Source organism: Eumetopias jubatus, unplaced genomic scaffold (genome assembly GCF_037043125.1).
Source record: "Eumetopias jubatus isolate StellerSeaLion01/CBP00866 unplaced genomic scaffold, mEumJub1_p1.0 scaffold_1, whole genome shotgun sequence".
NCBI lineage: Eukaryota > Metazoa > Chordata > Mammalia > Carnivora > Otariidae > Eumetopias > Eumetopias jubatus.
Genome location: NW_028274807.1, coordinates 64,369,729 through 64,389,631, shown reverse-complemented (window position 1 = coordinate 64,389,631; position 19,903 = coordinate 64,369,729). Strand labels below are relative to the sequence as shown.

At 39.7% G+C, this 19,903-nt stretch overlaps 1 protein-coding gene across 1 annotated transcript in view; it reads right to left on the bottom strand.

The window, feature by feature from the left end:
- The window catches only part of CFAP91 (cilia and flagella associated protein 91), a 97,034-nt gene extending 77,532 nt beyond the window's left edge, over positions 1–19,502 (bottom strand). The window contains exons 1-5 of the mRNA XM_088027839.1: positions 19,379–19,502; positions 13,277–13,353; positions 12,611–12,768; positions 11,094–11,177; positions 9,757–9,813 (exon numbers count right to left, since the gene is read on the bottom strand). Coding sequence (XP_087883965.1) covers positions 9,757–9,813; positions 11,094–11,177; positions 12,611–12,768; positions 13,277–13,353; positions 19,379–19,502 — 500 coding nt within the window. The remainder of the gene's footprint in view (positions 1–9,756; positions 9,814–11,093; positions 11,178–12,610; positions 12,769–13,276; positions 13,354–19,378) is intronic.
- Positions 19,503–19,903: the final 401 nt, after the last annotated feature.

The following is a 19,903-nucleotide window of genomic DNA, read 5'->3' as shown; positions in this document are numbered from 1 at the left end:
AGTTTTCAACTACAATTTCCTCAAATAAACCTTCTGCCCCTTTTTCCTTCTCTTCTTCTTCTGGGACTCCTATGATATGAATGTTACATACTTTGTGGAGTCTACATTCATGATCCAATATTTTTCTTTCCCTCTTCATTTCAGCTTATTTTCCATAATTTTATCTTCTATATCACTTATTCATTGTTCCATCCATTCTTGTGGTCATTACATCCAGTCAGTTTTGTATCTCGGCTATAGCATTTTTTATTTCAGCCTGACTACTTTTTAGGTCTTTTATCTCTGTGGTAAGGGACTGCCTGGTATTTTCTATGCTTTTCTCAAGCCTAGCTAGTATCCTTATGGTTGTTTTAAATTCTGGGTCAGGCATATTACTTATATCTGTTTCGATTAGATCTCTAGCTTGACCTTTTCCTGTTCTTTCTTTTGGGATGAATTCCTCTGTCTTGGATTTGTTTAGGTCTCTGTCTTCTCTGTGTTAGGAAAGCCTGTTATGTTTCCTGCTCCTGGGAGTAATGACTTTATGGAGAAGAGGTCATATGCTGTGCAGGGCCTGGCACTTCAGGAAGTGTCTCTGGTATATGCTGTGTGCACTCTGCTGCTGTGTTCTGGCTACTCTTTCCCTCAGGTCAGTCCTCTGCAGTTTCACCTTGCCTACACTGGGAACTGTTTGGAACTTGGCCAGAGTGTGGCAAGTTTTAAGTATGTGTGCTCTGGTCTGTTTATTAAAAGAGACCTGATGCTTTGCAGCACTCTACGGTCTGTAGATTTGGTGCATACGGGGGGGTTATGCTGCTCTTCTGGGGGAGGGGCCCACTGCTCAGGTTCTCAGGCACACTTGTCCTAGTAAAGAAGCACCTGCAGAGTGGAGGGGGGCAGAGCTTGGTATAGGTGGTTTATGCTGCCACTGTTGGCTTATGCTGCTTACTGAAGTTAGTTTATGCTGAGGGGCAGGGATGGGAAATGGTACCAGCCCTCTCCCTCATCCTGGAGAGGGGAGTTGGTGCCCACACTGTCTGGGAAGCCCTTACAGAAAAATGAACAATCTCCCCTTGTGTATCCCAGGTGTTCCGCAGATCACTGCCTTCACCCTCTCTGTGTCCAGTGTCTTTTCACCCGGCAGTGCAGGGTACCTGTGTTTTATCCCAGGCAGGCTGGCTGAGTTTTACAGCTCCAAACTTTAGGGACCTGGCATGGCTTGGACCTGTGCGCTGATCCTCTGGGAAAGGGTCTTGCCACACTGGGTCTGGTAGAGGTTTGTCCCAGAAATAGCATGAACACACAGTGGTTTGGAGTAAAGTGAAGCAAAAGGCAGTGTCCAGGTTAGCCACCCTCAGCAGATGTCTGTCTATGCTAAGGGGTGGGGGAGCATAATGGTGCCTGCAACCTCTTTTTTTGCTGGAGAAGCAATTTCACTTATCCCAGATGCACTCTAAGAAGGGGGAACCATCTCTCCCAGTGCAACCCAGGGGATCCTCAGATCATGCTGTCTGCTCCCAGGCTCTCTGCCCTACTTCTCCACAGAAGCACCGCAGCACCTACCGGGCTCCACACTGGCCACAGCACAGGACTCTAAAACTCCAGTCTTTGAGTTCTGTTGATTATAAAAACTCACAATAATCAGCCCCTCTCATTTTCCCAGTCAATGGCTTTGGGGAAGTGTTTTCCTTGTGTGATCCCCTGTGCAATGCCCCCACCTTGCCTCTCTCCATGATCAGGACTCCCTCTCCTCTGCAGCACCCACCATCCTTTTCTCCCCCACATCACATCTCCACACTTCCAACCTTCCACGATGTGGCCTTTTCTCTCCCTCTGGTTGTGCAGTTTGTTCTGTCAGTATTCAGATTCCTTGGGTGTTCAGAACATTTAATATTTATCTAGCTGTGTTCAAGGGATGAGGTAAGCCGAGGGTCCTCCTACTACTCTGCCATCTTTGCTCAAAACACCGAAAGTTTTTAATTTAATAAAGTCCAGATTATCCACCATTTCTTTAAAGGATTGTACCTTTGGTGTTACAGCAAAAAAATTAATTGCCATACCCAAGGTCACCTAGATTTTTTTCTTGTTATCTTCGAAGAGTTTTAGTTTTACATTCTACACTGAGATCTGTGATCCATTTTGAATTAATTTTTGTGAAGGGTGTAAGGTCTGTGTCTGGATTCTTTTTATTTTTTATTTTTTGCATATAAATGTCCAGTTGTCCTAGCACCATTTGTTGAAAAGACTATCTTTGCTCCATTGTATTGCCTTTATTCTTCCTGTCAAAGATTAGTTGATTATATTTATGTGGGCCTACTTCTGGGCTCCCTATTCTGTTTCATTGATCTGCCTATTCTTTCCCCAATACCACTTTGTCTTGATTACTACAGCTTAATAGTAGGTCTAGAAGTCAGACAGTGTCAGTCCTCCAACTTTGTTCTTCTCCTTCAATATTGTGTTGGCTATTGTCAACACATATTGACTATTCATATAAGCTCTAGAATCAGTTTGTTGATATCCATAAAATAACTTGCAGGGATTTTGATTGAAATTACATTAAATCGATAGATCAAGTTGTGAAGACTTGACATCTTGACAATATTGAGTCTTCTCATCAAGGAACATGGAATATCGCTCCATTTATTTAGTTCTTCTTTGATTTCTTTCATCAAAGTTTTATAGTTTTCCTCCTATAGATCTTGTATATATATACCTTATTGGATTTATACCTAAATGTTTCATTTTTTAATGGTAATGTAAATGGTACTGTATTTTTAATTTTAAATCCCACTTGTTCATTGCTGGTATATAGGAAAGCAATGGACTTTTGTATATTAACCTTGTATCCTACAGCATTACTATAATCACTTATTGGTTCTATTTTTTTTAGTCCTTTTTTGTCCCTGATTATCTACATAGATAAACATAGCATCTGCTAACAAAGACAGATTTCTTCCTTCCCAGTCCTTATAACTTTTATTTCCTTTTCTTGTCTTCTTGCACTAGCTAGGACTTCTATGATGTTGAAAAGGAGGGGTGAGAGGGGATGTCTCTGCCTTGTTCCTGATCTTAGTGGAAAAGCTTTGAGTTTCTCATTTTTAAGTATGCTGCAGGGTTTTTGTACATGTTATTTATCAAGTTGGGGAAGTTTCCTTCTATTCCTAGTTTACTCAGAGTTTTTATCATGAATAAAACATGGATGTTGTAAAATAGTTTTTCTGCCTTTATTAACATGATCATGTGATTTTTCTTGTTTAGCCTGTTGAAATGATGGATTACACTAACTGATTTCCAAATGCTGAACCAGCTTTGCACCAGCCTGGTCATGGTGTATAACTCTTTTTATACACTGTTGGATTTGATTTGCTAATATTCTGTTGAGGATTTTTGTGCCTATGTTCATTGGTCTGCCATTTTCTTTTAATGTTTTGTCTGATTTTGGTTTTAGAATAATGCTGGCCTCATAAAGTTAGAAAGTATTCACTCTTCTATTATCTAAAAGAGATTGTAGAGAATGGGATCATTTCTTCCTTAAAAGTGTGGTAGAATTCACCAGTAGACCCATCTGAGTCTGGTGCTTTATGTTTTGGAAGGTTATTAATTATTGATTTAATTTCTTTAATAGATATGGGTCTATTCACATTGTCTATTTCTTCTTGTGTGAGTTATGACAAATTGTATCTTTCAAGCATTTCCTTTTTAAAGGAAAAAGATTTTATCAAAGAGAGAGAGCAGAGTGAGAAAGAGAGCATGAGTGGGGTGGGGGTAGGGGCAGAGGGAGAGGGAGAAGCAGGCTCCCCGATGAGGAGGGAGCCTAGGCTCGATCCTGGGATCATGAATCAAACCGAAGGCAGACACTCAACTGACTGAGCCACCCAGGTGCCCCTCAAGTAATTAGTCTTTTCATCTAGGTTATCAAATTTGCAGGCATTGTTATTCATAGTATTCCCTTATGTTTTTAACATCAATAGAATCTGTAGTGATGTCCTTTCTTTCATTTCTGATATTAGAAAGTAGTGTCCTCTTTTTTTTTTTTTTTTTCCAGTTATCCTGGCTAGAGGTATCAATTTTAGTGATCTTGTTGAAGAACCAGCTCTGGGTTTCGTTGGTTTTTTTTCTATTGATTTTCTTGATCAATTCCATTGATTTATGCTCTGATTTTTATTATTTCCTTTCTTTTGCTTGCTTTGGATTTAATTTACTCTTCTTTTTCTAGTCTCCTAAGGTGAAAGCTTAGATGATTGGTTCTAGTTCTTCTTTTCTAATACATGAATTCAATGTTATAAATTTCCCTCTAAGCACTGCTTTCAATGTACCCCACAAATTCTGAAAAACTACTGTCACTTTCATGAAGTTCAAAATATTTTTTCATTTCTGTGGAGACTTCTTCTTTCTCCCTCGTGTCATTTAGAAATGTATCATTTAATCTCTACATATTCAGGAATTCTGTTATCCTTCTGTTATTAATTTCTAGTTTAGTTCCATTGTGGTCTGAGAGCAGACATTGTATGATTTCTATTCTTTCACATTTGTTAAATTGTGTTTTATACCCAGAATGTACTCTATCATGGTGAATCTTCCATGTGAACTTGAGAAGAATATGTATTCTGCAGTTGTTGGATGAAGTAGTCTGTAGATATCAATTATATCGTTGATTGATGGTGTTGTTGAGTTCAACTAGAGCCTTACTGATTTGCTGCCTGCTAGATGTGTCCATTTCTACAGGAAGGGTATTAAATTCTCCAACTATGATAATGGATTCATCCATTTCTCTTTGTAATTCTATTAGTTTTTGCCTTATGTAGTTTGATATTCTGTTGTTAGGTGCATACACATGAAATAATGTAAGTCTTTTTAGAGAACTGAGCCTTTTATCATTGTGTAATGCCTCTCTTTATCCCTGATGATCTTCCTTGCTTTGAAGTCTGCTCTGTTTGAAGTTAGTATAACTCCTGCAGCTTTCTTTTAATTAGTGCTGGCATAATGTATTTTTCTCTACCCATTTACTTTTAATCTATAGGTATCTCAGGGCACCTGACTGGCTCAGTCAATAGAGCATGCAACTCTTAGATCTTGGGGTTGTGAGTTCAAGCCTCACATTGGGCATACAGTGTACATTAAAGAAAAAAAAAGGACACATTATGGAGTGCCTGGCTGGCTCAGTTGGTGGGGCTTGTGACTCTTGATCTCGGGGTTTTGAGTTCAAGCCCCACACTGGGTATAGACATTACTTAAAAATAAAATCTTAAAAGAAAATCTATATGTGTCTTTATAATTAAAGTGGGTTTCTTTAAAAAGAGAGAGAGAGAAAACAAAAAATGGACTCTTAACTATAGAGAGCAAACTGATAGTTATTAGAGGGGAGGTAGCTGGGGGGGATGGGTGAAACAGATCGTGGGGATTAAAGAGTACATTTATCATGCTGAGCACTGAGTAATGTATAGAACTGGTTGAATCACTATATTGTACACCTGAAACTAATATAACACTGTATGTTAACTATACTGGAATTAAAATTTAAAAACTTAATAAAAAAATAAAGTGGATTTCTTGTTGACAACATATATTTGACAACATACACACCTCATATAATTAACAAAATAATTCTAATTCTTCCCTTCCATCTCTTTATCATTGCTGTCATTCATTTTACTTAAATATAAGCATACATAAGCATACACACACACACACACACACACACACACTTGACCTTTGAACAACACAGGTTTTAACTGCATAGATCCACCTACACATGGATTTTTTTTCATAAATATAGTACAGTACTATAAATGTAAGTTTTGGGGGAGTCACAGTTATACATGGATTTTCTAATATGCGAGGGTCAGTGTTCCTAACCCCCATATTTTCGAATCAACTGTGTATCAACTGCATATATGTTTCCAAATACATTGTTGCTATTATTTTGTTTTTTTTTTTTTTTTAAAGATTTTATTTATTTATTTGAGAGAGAGAGAATGAGAGATAGAGAGCACGAGAGGGAAGAAGGTCAGAGGGAGAAGCAGACTCCCTGCTGAGCAGGGAGCCCGATGTGGGACTCGATCCCGGGACTCCAGGATCATGACCTGAGCCGAAGGCAGTCGCTTAACCAACTGAGCCACCCAGGCACCCTGTTGCTATTATTTTGAACAAACTGTCAACTGTTGGATTAAAAAGCAGAACTTTTCATTTTATCTTCATTTATTCCATCTTTTCTTTATGTAGATCCAAGTTTCTGACTTTTATTATTTTCCTTCTCTCTAAAGAACTCTTTTAACATTTCTTTTAAGGCAGGTCTAATAGCAACAGATTTCCTCAACTTTTGTTTGAGAAAGTTTTTATTTCTCCTTCACTTTTGAAGGTATCTGTATCATAGGATACAGAATTCTAGGTTGATTTTTTTTTTCTCTCAACACCTTAAATTTTCACTTCTCTTCTTGCTCACATGATTTCTGAGAAGTCAGAAGTAATTCTCATCTTTGTTCCTCTATAAGTAAGGCATTTTTGTCCTCTAGATTCTGTCAAAATTTCTTATCTTGATTTTCTTTAGTCTGAATATGATATGTCTCAGTGTACTTCTTTTGGCATTTATCCTGCTTGGTGTTCTCTGAGCTTCCTAACTCTGTAGTTTGGTGTCTGACATTAATTTGGGGAAATCCTCATTGTTTCAAATATGTCTTCTGTTCCTTTCTCTCTTTCTTCTTCTGGTATTTCCATTACACATTTATTATATCTTTGTAGTTGCCCACAGTTCTTGAATATTCTGTTCCTTTTCTTCAGTCTTTGTGTCTTTATTCTCCTTGCTTTCCAGTTTTCTATGGTTATATCTTCTAGCTCCAAAATTCTTTCCTAAGCTATGTCCAGTCTACTAATGAGCCCATTAAGGGTATTCTTCATTTCTGTTACAGCATTTTTTATTTCTAGCATTTTTTTTTTAGTTCTTCAAGATTCCTTTTCTCTGCATACATTGTCTGTCTGATCTTGCATGCAATCCATTTTATCCATTAGAGCCCCTTAGGATGTTAATCATAGATGTTTTAAATTCCTGATCTGATAATTCCAACATAACTGCCATGTCTGGTTCTAATGCTTATGCTGTCTCTTCAAATTGTGTTTTTTGCCTTTCAGTATGCCTTTTGTTTCTTGACTGCTACACATAATGTACTGGGTAAGAAAAACTACTGTAAATAGGCCTTTAGTAATGTGGTGGTGAGGTGAGGGGGGGGGAAGATAAGTGTTCTATTATCCTATGATTATATCTCAGTCTTTTGGTGAGCCTATGCATATGGACTGAGAATTTCTTTTTTTTTTTTTTTTAAAGATTTTTATTTATTCATGAGAGAGAGAGAGAGAGAGGCAGAGGGAGAAGCAGGCTCCCAAGGAGCAGGGAGCCCGATGTGGGACTCGATCCCAAGACCCTGGGATTATGACCTGAGCCGAAGGCAGACGCTTAACCATCTGAGCCACCCAGGCGCCCCGGACTGAGAATTTCTTAAGTGTTTCTCAGTTTTTTCTCCCCACCCCCCTCCTAGGTGGGGCAAGATGGCTAGAGGAGGCTAGAGTTGCATATTTTCCTTCCCCCAGGTCAGTTAGGCTCTAATAATACCCAGCAGGTTAGGCTCTGGTTAACTAGTTTCTCCTAACAGCTGACCTTGTTAAGAAGAACAGAGTGCTCTGGCATATTTCAAAATGGTTTCCTTTCCACTCCCCCTACCAAGAGCATGAGGGGATTTTTCCCCAAATGCCCTGTGAGAACCTACTTGAGGTCCTGGAGGTAAATCTCACAAAATTGTCGGAGCCCCAATGACTAGGTTCCCCTAGAATTTAATTCTCAGAGCCTCCAGCAATTCATCAATTATTGTTCAGGTTTTCCTACCTGGACTTGGTTTCTGGAGTGGTTTCCACTCATGAATCTCTAAGATTCTGGGAAGCCATGCCTGCTTATAAGCATGCCTCTCTAATCTTAGGGGAGCAGTTTGTTCTGAATCCTCCCCTTTCTTACAGATCCAAGAAAAGTTGTTGCTTTTTCAGTTTGTTCAGCTTTTTACTTATTGTTAGGACAGATGGCAACTGCCAAGCTCCTTACATGTGGAACTAAAATCTGCCACTGAACTTTTTAAAAATGTTAACTTTTTATCCTTTTCCCCAAGATGCTTACATGAGTCCAAAGTAAAGACTCCAACAGTTAACCATGAAAAGGGTATGGCTGGAGAAGGCCAGCTGGTCCCCCAGACAATTCTATCCCTGCTAACATAAGGTGGATTATCCTCCTTGCTCAGAAATTGAACCCTGCCAGAATCCCAGAGTTGACTTCATTCAGAGATACTGATTAATTCTTTAAAAACTTCTAAGAAAGAGAGTATCTAAGATGTCAACCATTACGGTTTAATTCTTATAGGGAATCTCCCACATCACAGTTATTTAGAAAAGAAGAGGCTCAGTGTTCACTGCTGTAGACCTCAGAATTCCCCACAATTAATTAAACAACTTTTAGACCTGATATAATTATTACCTCCATAGTAGGTGATCCACTAAGCCTGCTTTTAAAGAATTATCAAAGTTATCTATAGGGATCTACCAATCTCATATGTTCTCCTTTTCTCATACAGAGCATTTCACTGAAAACAAGTCTGCAGCTGTCCCCAAGTAAACTGACACCACACAAAGTTGATCTCTCTAGGGGGAGGGAAAGAAATCTATTCTCCATCTATATAAGAGCCAATGGTATCCATGCATAGTCTTAAAATATCAGAGGAGAGGGGTGCCTGGGTGGCTCAGTCAGTTAAGTGTCTGCCTTTGGCTCAGGTCATGATCTTGGGATCAAGCCGCATGTCAGGCTCTCTGCTCAGTGGGGAGTCTGCATATGACCCCCTCCCCGTCCTGCTTATGCACTCTCTAATAAATAAATAAATAATCTTTAAAAAAAAATTAAAAAATCAGAGAATCAGGATCACAACTGGCACTTATCTTGAGGATTACAGACATTTATAACATATATTCTATTCATAAAATGCTGTATCGTTAGGGTATCCTTTAAAGGCTTGTTTGAAAGCCAAGCCCTATCTAAATTTCTATTCAGAAATCTGATACCGTAAAAAAGGTTTCTTTTCCTGATCATTTCATTTTTTTCTCTTACACACAAATTAAGTTATACTGACACAGGAAACAGTATAGCCCTAAAACAAGACTGGAGAACTGCACCTTCAACCCAGATTCAGCCCTTGGCCTTTACCTCTCTCTCACCTTGGTCCACTCCTCTGTGGGACAGAAACCACGTTTCATTGATCTTTGTATATTAAATTATCTTGTGTAGATTATGATTATTAAATTATGAACTTCCAGTACTCAAAAACTATTTCATAACTGATTAGTTTTCTTGATAAAATGTTGAAGAGCTGTTGCCAAATAAATGTGTGTTTCAGGGAAGCAAAAGAGGATATTTAAAGCATTTTTTAACTTATATTTTTACCATAACATGTAATAAGAAATACATTTTACATCATAATCACTACATATGAAAAAATGTATATATCTATCCAAAACAGAAGTTATTAGCAAAAAGGCAATTTACCCTCAATGTATCTGATGCTTCTGGTTATTTTCTATTTCATTTTCTAAAATGCTGTTCATGACCCACTAAAATATGTCATGACTTTCTAATGATTTGTGATCTGGAATTTGAAAAATGTTGATTTACAGAACTATCTTCTGGAAACAAATATGGGAACAAACAATAAATAAAAAGCTAGGAAAAAAAGTTGTAAAATAATGGTTACTTACTTGGTTGCTGCAAAAACAACACTGAATGGCATCTGTTGATGAAATGGAAGGAAAGGCCTGGTGGAGAAAGAAGAACACAAACGTGTGGGGCTTTTACACTGTGTGCTCTCTGGGCTTTATTCCAATCCTCATATTAGTCCCTTAAAATCAGTGAACTTGAATATCCTGTATTGGTAATCCTCAAACCTGGACAAACACAAAATCACTGGAGAGTGGGGAGATTTTTGTTTTAAAATGCAAATTACCAAGTCTAGCCCACGAAATCCAGTAGACTTAAGACAGAGCTAATGAATCTGCATTTGTAATAAACATTCCAATGTTTTCCCTGCAGATAGTAAACAAATCACACTTTCATAAGTAATGCCTTATACCTGGGCTTCAGCTGGTCATGAGCTCCCAGCAACTTCTCTAGTTCCCTGAAACATTCTGAAATTCTCAGTAATTTAGTTTTAAAAACTACCCCCAGAAAGTCTAGGAATTGGGTATACTGTGTTGAAAATTTAACATTTCTCTAAAAAGTCAGCATTATAAAACTTCTCTGAAGAGGTTGCTCACAAATAACAACGTGGATTACAAATTTACTTTCTCAAGGAAGCTTATGTACATATGGCATCAAGACTATTTTTCTAACCACATAAGACCTATAGGGAGATCCTCATTTTATTTTAATCTGACTGTATGATTATCACATGAGTATTGATCACAAATGAAACAAAGTGAAACTTTCGACCATGTTGGTTTTGGCAACATTCACAAAAACACAGTGAATGTCACCTGTTGGCCACTTATAACAACTTCCCATGTACTATACTGTCATGATGTCTCTGCTGTATCTCACTTGATTTGATGACTTCATTTTGTTCTCAAATATACATTCTTATTTACAGCTAGTACCTCTGAAGTTCTGGAATCCCAGATCTGCCACTTGCTAACTTAAGAGACTTTAAGCAATTTATTTTTCCTCTCTTCGTCTCAGCTTCCTTACTGATAAATAGGGATAATATATCTTATCCTACATTTCTGTTGTAAAAATTGATTATATGGGGGCGCCTCGCTGGCTCACTTGGTAGAGCATGCAACTCTTGATCTCAGGGTTGTGAGCCGGAGCCCCACATTGGGTGTAGAGATTACTTAAAAATACAGTCTAGTGCTCAGTTCGGCAGCACATATACTAAAAAAAAATACAGTCTAAAAAGGAGAATTGATTATATATATATAAAGCACTTAAACTGGTACCTGACACACTGCATGCACTCAAAACTGATAGCTGCTATCATTATCATAAAGACATTTTCTAATAATATCAGGGCTCATTTTCATTAGTAATTACTTCTTACCTTTCAAAATATTTATAGCGATTCCTTCCAGTAATTTCAGGATCTTCATAAGCCTCTTTAGCCATCTGAAAAGACTTATCAGTTCTAAAATGAAGCAGGAAAACATTATTAAACTCTAACATGTTATTTCCAAATATAATTTCTATTTCATATTTTTATGTCTATAAAGTGGGAGATGCACAGGGTATCTGAGACTGAGAGCAAAGTCTTCTATAACATGCATCTGACTGACCTACATCTCAGACTAGATAATAATTACTTTCCCTGAGCAGGAAACCGGGAGCTAACAAGGGGAAGTAAGAGTAAGAAAAGAGTATATTTATGAAATCTCACAAACAAAAATGCACACTTTTAATTAATAGTACATAGGAATAATAGAGTTTTTTTTTTTTTTTTTTTTTTTTTATTTGACAGAGAGAGAGAGAGCGAGGGCAGGAACACAAGCAGGGGGAGTGGGAGAGGGAGAAGCAGGCTTCCGGCCGAGCAGGGAGCCCGATGTGAGACTCGATCCTGGGACTCCAGGATCATGACCTGAGCCGAAGGCAGACGCTTAACGACTGAGCCACCCAGGCGCCCAGGAATAATAGAGTTTTAAGAGACAACTTTTTGGGTGCCTGGGTGGCTCAGTCGGTTGGGCGACTGCCTTCAGTTCAGGTCATGATCCTGGAGTCCCGGGATCGAGTCCCGCATCGGGCTCCCCGCTCAGCAGGGACTCTGCTTCTCCCTCTGACCCTCTTCCCTCTCGTGCTCTCTCTCTCTCATTCTCTCTCTCTCAAATAAATGAATGGAATCTTTAAAAAAAAAAAAAAAAAGAGACAACTTTTTATGTCCAGGCTGAAAGGTAACTTTTTTCTTTTAATTTACTAGGCATGACTTGTAAATAATTAAAAGAATAAAGAATTCAAGAGACTTGTCTCTGAAGATGCTTTGGCTGCAAATCTCCAAATCTATATATATATATTTAGATACTAGCAGAAGGATATAGTTGCAATTTCTAAGATGGATCAAAGAAACAAATTCAGTCACCTCTACCTCTACCTTTGGTGGCAAATTGTCATTTAATAATATATATATGTTATATATATATATATACATTCACTCCAAGCTTCTGAGAATATCTACTAACCTATAAACCCATAACCACTGCCCCTGAATCAGGCTTGTTTTGGCTAGCGGGTTTAAGAGAGAGAATTTGGGGTCAATTGACCTAGGTATAACATCCCAATTATACTTTTAAAAAATGCAGAATAAACAAATCTTAAGAAGAAAAATGCATTCATTAAAAACATGAGTAGCAGGGGCGCCTGGGTGGCTCAGTCGGTCAGGCGACGGCCTTCGGCTCGGGTCATGGTCCCGGAGTCCCCGGATCGAGCCCCGCATCGGGCTCCCCGCTCAGCGGGGAGTCTGCTTCTCCCTCTGGCCCTCTTCCCTCTCGTGCTCTCTCTGTCATTCTCTCTCTCTCAAAAATAAATAAAATTTAAAAACGTGCGTAGCAGCCAAAGCTACGTGACACTTACATGGCAAACCGCCCGCGGGCTTCCCTGCGTTTCCCCTCCTGTCCTTTCCACTCCTGGCGCATGAATGGTGGGACAGGGTCTGCCCTGCTCCGATACAGAGAATATCTTGGATAATGGATCAAGCTACTGAACATGCTTCTAAACCGGGGAACTTTTCTCTAAAATTAGGACAGGGAGATGGGGAGGAAAAGGACAAAATTTTACCATCAGATTTTCTAAAGCATTTTGTTATTGTAAATTTTAAATGGTACAAAATAGTGTATGCAGCACAGAAAGAAGGGTAATTGTATATGCACAGAATATCTCTAAAAGATACCCAAGAAACTGATAACAGTGGATGATTATAAGAAGGGGCATGAGGGTTAGAATTTATTTCATACTGTATATGTTTTTGTACTACTTGAATTCTTTTAACACAGGCATATATAACTTTTCCCACTGAAATAAATTAGGTTTAATGAGTCCTTTATTCACTATTAGTTAATTAATCTTCACATTGGGCCACAAGTATCAAGATGTCTTATCCCCTAGTAATCATGGCAGAGTAATTTCTGCAGAATATAAAATCCACTGGAGATCTCATGATTAGTCAAGCTGATTAGTGTGGTTAGCAAAACTGGATGGTTCAAGTTCATTAGGCTGCCTTAGTGATTGAATTGGACCTACCAGTCTGTTTTGAATCAGGTTAGCTTGGATATTTGCCTGCGTGTGGTCTTTCTCACTTGACACAATAAACAATGGATCTGCAAAATAAACAATCAGGTGGTATAAGAAATGGAATATATCTAGACTGAGAATAATGGCAAAATAATGTAATTTCTTAATTGGAAAACAAATTACAAGATTTAGATATTGCCTAACTCTATCACCAGTGAGAGTCTGTTAGATGCATTTCTCCTCTGTATATTCCAAAGTCAGGTTATAGAATTGCAAGGCAAAAAGTAGGCCTGATATGTCCTCAAGCACCAGAGCCTAAACACACCGTCTTTTCTCTCCTATGAACAAACCACTTTTTGCGTCTGGGTAGCCCAGGAAATACTCTAAGATGAGAGACCCTGTATACGCTAACTACACCAATTTACAAGTAAAAGAAATAACACATTGGGGGCACTACCTCCCATATTCAGTACAAGGGAAAGACACAAACTCTTAGCAACATGTCACCTCAGAATTCATAAACATAGTAGGAAAATGTCATTCTCTAATAATAAATAAATAAAATCAACTATAATTCACTCCTTAAATTTATTTATTTATTTTTTTTTTTTAAAGATTTTATTTACTTATTTGACAGAGAGAGAGACAGCGAGAGAGGGAAGACAAGCAGGGGGAATGGGAGAGGGAGAAGCAGGCTTCCCGCGGAGCAGGGAGCCCGATGCGGGGCTCGATCCCAGGACCCTGAGATCATGACCTGAGCCGAAGGCAGACGCTTAATGGCTGAGCCACCCAGGCGCCCCACACTCCTTAAATTTAGAAGGATGTTGATGATGGGACTAAGTTTTTTCTCCAAAGTTCCACAAAAGATTGCCCTGTTATTGTAAGTATGGACTTGTTAGGTATATCTTTAAAGCAATGAAGAGTATTTATGATCGATTATACCATCCCTTAAAATTAAACAATATGATATTAAATTCATAAGCAACCTTCAGAGACTTGATTTCCCTAGTAGATATCTCTTGAGAAACAAATACCCTGACCAACTAGTCTAGATGACTTGGCAACATATTTCTTCACAGAAATTAATAACTGTTATTGTGATTTATATGTAATTTAAATTTAATTTAGATAATGTGAGTCAATTCCTAGAGTCTAATAATTCCTCAGTTACCCAACAAAAATGATATATTGGATGCAGACATTTAATATTCTCCCAAGGTTGAAAAACTACAAGAGGCTCAGCTCTCTTTCATTCAAGATTTATTAACAGTTTACTATGTTCAAGGTGCCTGGAACATATCAAGAAAAAGATAAAGATCCCTGACTTCATGAGAGAGAGAGACAATAAACAACACAACAAATTAGCATATTATATAATATGTTAGAGGACAGTGTTATTTAAAAAGTGGGGAAAGAGCAGGTAATGGAGATTGGGTTGCAATTTTACACAGGGGAGTCAGGGCAGGCCAGGCCTCATTGAGGGGTGACTTTTTTTTTTAAGATTTTATTTATTTATTTATTTGACAGAGAGAGAGGAGCGAGAAAGAGAGAGAACAAGCAGGGGGAGCAGCAGAGGGAGAGGGAGAAGCAGGCTACCTACTGAGCAGGGAGCCTGACATGGCGCTCGATCCCAGGACCCTGGGATTATGACCTGAGCCAAAGGCAGATGCTTAACCTGACTGAGCCACGCAGGTGCCCCAAGGGGTGACATTTAAGGAGACTTGCAAGTGGGGAGTTAACTATACTGTTATCTGAAAGAAAAGCATTTGAAGCAGAGGAAACAGCCAGAGCAAAGGCCCTAGGATGGCAGCATGCCTGACATGTTTGAAGAACAGCAGAGACCAACAGGATTGAAACAGAGTTGAGAGAGGCAAAATACGGTAGATAAAAGGTCAGGCAAGTTACCAGGGGCCTAGATCACATGGGGCTTTGTGGACCACTGAAAAGACTTTGGCTTTTAATCTGAGTGAGGACAGAAACCATTGCAAGATTTTGAGACAAGATGTAACAAAAGCTGACTTACATTTTAAAATGTTCATTGTAGGGGCTCCTGGGTGGCTCAGGCGGTTAAGCATCCGACTCTTGGTTTCAGATCAGGTCATGATCTCAGGGTTGTGGGATTGAGCCCCGAATAGGGCTCTGCACTCAGTGTGGAGTTTGCTTGGGATTCTCTCTTTCCTTCTCCCCTCCTCTCTACCTCTTTACTCCTCTGCCCACTCACTCATGTGCTCTCTCTCTAAAATAAATAAATAAAATCTTAAAAAAAATAATAAAATGTTCATTGTGGTTGCCCAGTGAAGAAGAGACTGCATGGAAAGAATGGAAAAGACAGGGACACCTATTAGGAGGCTCATGCAGTGCGCTTAGAGAAGAAACGATGGTGGTGGCAACAGAAGTGATCAAATGGGGAAGGATTCTAGATATATTTTTAAGGTGGAAGAGTGAGGACTTAATGGATTGGAATGGTGTGTGTCAGAGAGAGAGAGAGATAAGACAATGATGGCTCCAAGATTTTTAGACTTAGCAACTAAAGTATTGGATTGGTATCAATTGACACAGGAAAGTCTGTGGTGGAGCAGGTTTGCAGGGAGAACATGAAAAGCATGCCTTAGGTGTCCATTATATGTCCAAGTGGAGAAATGAAGTAGGCAATTTGATATAAGAATCTAGAGTTTGGGAGAGAAGTCTGGACCAGTGATATGAATTTGGGAATCATCACCTTTAGGTATACTCTTCTTTAGCTGCAGCACCCAAATCCACACCTATGATTCAAGTTGAGAAGTGATGGAAACTGGGCTGATTAGGAATGATGAGGCCATATTTTATGGCCTCAAATTAAAGCCTAGTGAATTTGAAGGCTGAATGAATGCACCTGTTTAAAGGGATAAAGGCTATAGCTTCAACATGTCTGATATATTGGGGATAGTATGGGACAAAGGGAAATTTTTTTTAAGATTTTTTTATTTATCTATTTGACAGAGAGAGAGAGAGAGAGAGCATAAGCAGGGAGCGGCAGGCAGAGGGAGAGGGAGAAGCAGAGCCGAAGGCAGATGCTTAACTGACAGAGCCACCCAGGCATCCCCAAAGGGAAATTTCTATTCATACTCTTATTTTAAGTGATTTAAAAGATGTCACTGGGTCTATGGTTCCAACTGTGTTGTTCATCTTAAATGAGTTTAGCCTGCATTTCCCCCAAATCTGAATAATAAGCTATAAACTATTCTCCTCTTCTTCCCATAAGGAGTACAAAGACATACTATCTATAGAAATGTTCCTGCCATCTAGAGAAGATAATGGCACAATACTATATGATTTATGACTACACATTCTGCAACATATCCTACAACTGTGATCATAATCAGTGCTCAAAAGGCAATAGAAGGACCTCTGAGATGCCCAGGTAATAGCACTCACCAGGTATCACTTGCTTATTCGTAGACAGGTATTAAGTGCTTTATGGGCAATATTCCATTTAATCTTCACAAAAACCCAGTGAGGTAGGCACTAGGCCTCCTTTTTATAGGAGAGGAAACTGAGGCTTCAAGAAGTTAGCCACTTACTGAGTTAAAATTTCAACTCCAATCCTTCTGGCTCCCAAGCCTAATATTATCGAAACCCCATGAATTTTATGGGCAGAAGTTTCCCATGGAAACCATGAGAAAGCCCCTCAGCCAATTTACCCATACTGTAGAAACTGTTCCAGCAAGCCTAGGAAGTTGTCACAAACCGGTAATCATGAGAGAGAGGAAGTGTGTCACACTCCAAGACAGAAGGATTACTTTTAGGCAAAAGTATAATAAATTGCATATTCTGGGGGAAAAGAAAGGAGGAAAGAGCTTATGATAAACATAGAAAGTGTTTTAAAGCATTTTTGGAAGCTAGGAAAACTATATATTTAAAAGGCTTTCATTATCAGGGCAATAGTGTAGCTACAAATCAATGTACAGATTCAGCAAAGTGACAACGTACAGTGGTCACTTCAAGAGGCACTTGAGAGACACAAAACACTTACCAAAAAACTGAGTAAAATGCAAAATGGTATATAAATTTGGTAAAATCTATTAAGAAAATTATGTTAACTCTAAAGTACCACAAAAAAGTAAGGTATCTGAATTAATCTTAATTGCTAGAGTGATCAGAAGAGTAAAAATTACGTTTAATGAAGACACCCAAACTTCTTAGAGGAGCAAAAGCCTTGCAGACAATTAACCATGGTGAAAAGGCCTTTGGGCTTGAGGGGTGGGAGCGGGGGGAAGTGTGAAAAAGCTGGGAAGGTGTTCACTGACCACCACACCGACCCCACCATAGTTCTGTCAGGGTGGAAATCGGACCCAAGCCAGTCAATCCACTGGCTTGTCAACAACCTATCTTATTTCTCTCGTCACTTTTCAGCTAAGATACATGAGGACTCTATACAATTAGTGATGAGCTTTAGGATAAGAGGTCATGTAGATTGCCACCCCAGTCCCTGTCATAGTAAGAGAAATCCATAAAGTGGCTTTTTATCAGATGGAAGAAGGAAACATATGCGCAGAAAAAAGAAAGGGTTAGTGTTGACAAATAAAATACAGGATGCCCAGTTAAATTTAAATTTCATATAGGCAACGAATAACTTTTTATATAAATAGATCACAAATATTGCATGGGGCCAAAAATTTATACTAAAATATTATTCGTTATTTATTTCAAATTCAAATTTAACTGTGCATCCTGTATTTTTGCTTGCTAAATCTGACAACCTAAACAAGATAAAAAACCATAAGGTCCAAGAAATCACACCGAAGGGCACCATACCTTAGTTCTGACCTTCCCTGTCTTGGTTCTACTTTGTCCTGGCTATACTATGCTTCCTGTCCATGAATAGCTGTGAGGCTGCCTGTTTTATTGGAACAATCCAAACTTTATTTGGCCTATTTTGAGTGGGTTTCTCTTCCTTGCAAGGAACATGGAAACATTTAGCATCCCTCTGCAAAAAAGAGAGAGAAAGGAATACTTTTAAAAGAGACAAGAAGCTTGGTAAATTCTTTGCCTGTCCTTACTGAAGAGGTCTATCCAGTTTCCAAATTACCTGTGAAATCAACACGGTGATGTGTTTACAGTTTACTAGACTTATTTTACAAGATGAAACCAAGAATGAATAAAGAAAACCACTGGCCATAAAATGTAAGCAACCATTACATAGCCCCTATACCAGGAAATGGGTAACCTGTGGATTCCCATCCAAAGATGATCCTGGGAATCTTAGAGGAGATAGCACATGGCTAAAAGTAATGCAAGGTTCAGGTGAAGAGCATGGGACTGATGAGGGCAAAATTAGAAAAAATCATGTTTAACTGATTAAAATTCTTTTTAATAGTAAATTCAAAAGTCACTAAACATTTATGAAGTACCTTGCATATGTACCAACACTGGAATAGGTGCTGAGAAGGCTGAAAAACTGTATAAAACAAGTACCTAAAGAACTCAAGAAACTTAAGGTCCAGTAAAAGAAAACACAAACGGACAAGCAGGGCATTAAAACAAACTGGGCCTGCCTTTATTGACCCAAAAGAATCCAGTGGACCTGGTTTATAAGCAATGCTTTGATGAGTAACAATAAGTTTTTTTAAAAAAGAGAAAAACTAGACACAAAGGTGAGATAAACTGCTACTTCTTTATCTACAAAGTCAAATTTGGAGTTGCCGGGAGAATGGGGGCGGGAAGGTCATTTTGTCGGGCACTTTACACAGTTTGAACGTGGGAATGTTGAGTGAATCTCCAAGCCTGCAAATCATTACATACTTTTCTGGATAGCAAAACACCGGGAACAGGTTTCAGGAAGATTGCTTAAGGCTGTACAAATTATCAGGAAAAGACGGTGGCGAACAATTAAGGCGATCCCGCGCGGTGCTCCCAGACGCTGAGCGCACCTGGGGCTTCGGACGCGCGCGGAGAGCGCCGCCACCTGCGGAGCTCGGAGCTGCTCCCACCCAACAAAGGATAACCGCGGACAAGGGATCCGTCCTGAGGCTCATCTTACGCTCACCGGGCCCCTGGCCGGGTCCCACCGTCCCGAAGCCCAGCTAGCCCAAGAGTCAATAACTCAGGAGGGAGGTCTGGTGCCACCCTTACCGTACAGAAAATCATACTGTCGATTGGAGGAGACGTTGCCCCAGGCCCCCGACCTCACCCCGCACCGGGTCTGAGACACCTGCGGGTTGGCCTGGGGCTCCTCAATAGTCACCACATGGCTCATAATGTTGCCTCTTCCCTTCGGCCAGCCGGGGACTAACGAGGGACGCCTAGCTGCTGTGTGCACGGTGGCTATGGTAACCTCCTCCTCTGCGCCGAGATAAGGGGCGGGGCGAGGAGCAGGAGGGGAGGGGCGGGGCTAGAAACGGAAGGGGCGGGGCTGGCGTGGGAGAGGACAAGCAGGGTCAGGAAGAGTTAGGGGTGGAGCTAGGCGCTGGAGAGGAAGAATAGCGGAAAAACAGACGCGTCCAAGTGCATGAGCGGCGTGTGGGGCTCGGAGGGAAGAAAGATTGAAAAGAAGGGCAGGCTTGAGGAGGGGAGGCCGCCGGGTTGGGGAAATATGTCCTCGCTTCCCACTATGCTCCCAAAACTGCCGTGAGTCCTCAACCGCCCACCCTGGGTCAG